At 42.7% G+C, this 3,894-nt stretch overlaps 1 protein-coding gene across 2 annotated transcripts in view; it reads right to left on the minus strand.

Moving 5' to 3' along the window:
- Window positions 1–3,894, minus strand: part of sult4a1 (sulfotransferase family 4A, member 1) — a 97,867-nt gene that overhangs the window by 58,331 nt on the left and 35,642 nt on the right. For both annotated transcript variants that reach the window (XM_037695946.1, XM_037695947.1), the window contains exon 2: window positions 2,628–2,767. In XM_037695946.1, the coding sequence (XP_037551874.1) occupies window positions 2,628–2,767 (140 nt within the window). The remainder of the gene's footprint in view (window positions 1–2,627; window positions 2,768–3,894) is intronic.

Raw genomic sequence — 3,894 nt, forward strand, 5'->3', positions numbered from 1 at the left:
GAAGTCTTTCGGATGAAAGACGAAACGTTTCTTTTTTTTTTTTGTTGTTTTGTTTTTTGAATGTCCAGAGGACCAGAGTTACCTTTTTTAGATAGTGCTATTATTATTACTACTACTATTGTTTTCTCATTGTATGAGTCTGATATCCTGAATGGTTCATAAGTCTTACACTGTAGCTTTTTTTTTGCAATGTGCATAACTTTTGTAGGTTTCTTCTGTAGGTGTTTTCCCAAACTTCAATATAATAACACAGGCAGCTGTGGCTGAGCGGTTAGAACAGTCGTCCTCTAATGCAAGAGTTGGGGGTTCGAATCCACCAGCAGTCCCATGTCAAAGTGTCCCTGGGCAAGACACTGAACCCTTTATTGCCTCTGATGTGTGTCCCATCAGTGTATGAATGTGATAAAGTTCTGATTAGTCTCTTTAAAATTATTTGTTAAATTAGCTTTGTAGAGATCTAGTAAAGTGCTGTATGAATGGGTAAATGAGGCACAGATTGTTGTGTAAAGTGCTTTGAGTATCTCCATAAGATAGAAAGGCACTATATAAGTACAGTCCATTTACCATGTGGTACAACAATAGCATAGTAAAGAATGTGTAATGTTTTTTATTTATTTAAAATGTACCTGGTTTTATTCATTATTCCTTTTGTTTGTGAAACTTTCAAACTCAGATACCTTATGCTGATCAGCTCTGCAAGGTGCTGGCCAACATCAACATTATTAGCTGACACCAGTTTAGAATTCAGGCTTGCTCTGATGTAAATTACACAATTGCCACCTCCTTATCCAAGATTGATTTGGACAGCCAAGTTTCAGAAATGAAAATTACATCAGCACCAGAAGAATGGACCCACATTCTCAGCATATCAATTTTTGGAGGGAGGCTGCGTGCGTTAATGTGCAAAAAAAATGAAGTGACATGTTTTTTAAATCATTTTGTGTGTTGTAATGTGGGGAGGGACCAGGGTTGGGTTGGATCCCAGAGAGCAATAACAACATTATTATTAGACATTTTCTTGTATTTTTTGTGACAGATGTGTAATTACAAGAGTTAATATTGTGACACTTAGCCCCCATAATCGATCCTTGGTGAAAATATTTGATAAAGACATTATTGCTCAGAACCCCAAAACAGTGAAATTTGTAGGGAAGGGCAGATGCATTAACAAGGTTCAGAGGCTCCAAATAGTCAGAGATCTGAAAATGATGAGGATGGAGCAGAAAATTTTCAGACCAGACAGCATCAAATGGACCAACGAGCCCAGCATGGTGGTCCAACTGCAGTTTGAATTGGACTGAGGGGAGCTCCAGCTGCTCCCCGGTGCAGACAAATCACTGTTGCTGCTCTCATGTTGAACAGATGCTGGGTCCAAAACCAGCAGGCAGAAATAGGTAATCCACATCAAAGAACAGAGCGAGCTGCCGGAAAATCCACTCATTCTGGAAGGCATGATCTTGGCTTGGTTCGGATCAACAGAGATCTGATCCAAATGAGAAAAAAAAAAACATAAGTTAAAGCCCTCCGCGGGTTCAGGGTCTGACCGAACCGAACTCAATGAAGTGAACAGACGATGAACAGCGTGATCTGGAACAGATGCTTCAGCTGATCAGCTTTGAAGCAGTGGTCCTGTATGGATCCAAAATTCAGGTGAGTGCAGATGAAAGATCAGTAGAATTCCGATGCAGATGCCGGTCTTCCTTCTAGCAGCTCTTCCTCGGCGCTTCCCAGCACGAGAGGCTTCCTCCAGGTGAGCAGTGGTAAAACTGACCATAGGGGCTGGAGCCATCCTTGGCTTGGTTCTGTTCTGGTCTGGTTCCGTCCAGCTTCTACGCAGCTGGCAGCAAACCACATGGAGGGGGCCGGTCGTTCAATGAGAAGTATCAGGCTGCCCGCTGAAGCTGAGACTGGCTCGGTTCTGGCCCACCTCAGGTCAACTTCCCCTACGGCCAACAGCAGACACCTACGAGGAGAGCTGGTCCAACAGAAAGCCAGCACAAAACCACATCACAATCCCCATCGGAACCGTGCAGAACCACAGAGGTCTAGATGGAAAGTCTGGTTGAAATCCGGAGAAAAAACGTCGGACTTTCAGACAACGTCTCCCCCACTGGAAAGGCCACCTAGCTGGCAGTCTGCACTCAGTGTGACCGATGGGCTGGAAGCAGTCCAGGTCCTGGACTGAAAAATTCCCAGATGGATCCGTTTGGCTCTCTGAGTCCACTGAACACTGAAGTCGGTTGGAAAAGGGACCAAACTTTTAGTCTGGTTCAAAAATGGGTTAGTTTGATGTTATAGGACTGCAGAGAAGCCGGGGAGCTGCTTTTCTGCTGCCGTCCTGCTGCTGCACACAACTTGCATGGACCGACAGACAGATGGATGAACTATTTCCAATTCCCTCTCTTTGCTCCTTGACAGGGGACAAAATTTGGCACTCATTTGGGTAGCAATGATCTTAGCCTGGACAAAGACTTTTGTCCCTTTCTTCAAAATTCATGCTCTATGACTAATAGACTATCTTGGCTGATAAGTTACTGACTTTATACAACTACGTATATGACAGAACATCAGATCAACATTGATGGGACTAGCCATTTAAATTAATACTAATCTGTTGGTGATCGTACCTGTATGATGTCAAGCCCAGGTGTTGGGTATTCTAACACAGGCAGCTGTTCATCAATGTTCAAAAGGCCAATCTCATCAGGGTCGCCTCCATCTGCTCCTTGACTTACAAGATACACAACTTCCTGTAGTAAACTGGTGCCTATGGTAAACAAAAAGAACCATGAAAAAAAAAAAGAAACATTGAGAAACATGAAAATAACAGGAAAACATTCATGGGTGCAAAGAAGACAAGCTAGGTCAAGATAAAACATAAGCCAACATTATCAAGGTTTATGCTCAATAATCCAGTTAGAAAAATCCATCAAAGTTTAGTCAGATTCTCTGGATGGTTTCTTTTTGTTGAAACATTTCGTCTTTCATCCAAAAGACTTCATCAGTCCGAGGAGCCATAAACAAACCCAGTCTTAAAAATAGCACCTTCACATAGTGGGTCAACCAGTTTGATGGTGCTCAGATGGTTTCTGGAGTCCGCCGTCGCTCCCGCTGACTTGTCTGAGGCAGCCATGGCCAAAGTGATTCACAATATCCTGATTCATACGTAATAATGGTTCAATGGCCATAACTGCTTGGCTCCTCGGACTGATGAAGTCTTTTGGATGAAAGATGAAATGTTTCAACAAAACGAAACCATCCAGAGGATCTGACTAAACTTGGTTGGATTTTTCAACCTGGATTATTGAGCATGAACTTCGATATTTTGAACCACTTTGGCCATGACTGCACTTTGGTTGGCCTTGTTGCTGTTTTAAGTGCTTTATAAATAAAGTGGTATGGTATGGTATGGTATGGTATGGTATGGTATGGTATGGTATGATATGGTACGTATGGTATGGCATGGTATACCATACCATACCACTTTATTTATAAAGCACTTAAAACAGCTACAAGGCCAACCAAAGTGCTGTACAGACAAAACAACAGGTAACACACAAAGCAAAATACAAAATGAAGTAAATCAGAATATAGACATAAAAACGATGCAGATAATGACGACAAACCAGTGTAGAGCATACAGGATCAAAACACAGATCATCTGGTGTTGAAAGCTACATAATAGTAGTGAGTTTTTAAATGGGACTTGAAAACCGAGAGGGAGGAGGCCAGTCTGACAAACAGAGGTAACTCGTTCCAGAGTCTTGGTCCTGCTACAGAGAAGGCCCTGTCACCTCTGCGCTTAAGACAAGTTCCTGGAACTGTGAGGAGCAATTGGTCCGCTGACCTCAGGGAACGTGGTGGGACATACGGTTGTCGCAGATCAGAGAGATG

The sequence above is a fragment of the Nematolebias whitei genome, chromosome 22 (assembly GCF_014905685.2).
Source record: "Nematolebias whitei isolate Nwh7 chromosome 22, NemWhi1, whole genome shotgun sequence".
Lineage (NCBI taxonomy): Eukaryota > Metazoa > Chordata > Actinopteri > Cyprinodontiformes > Rivulidae > Nematolebias > Nematolebias whitei.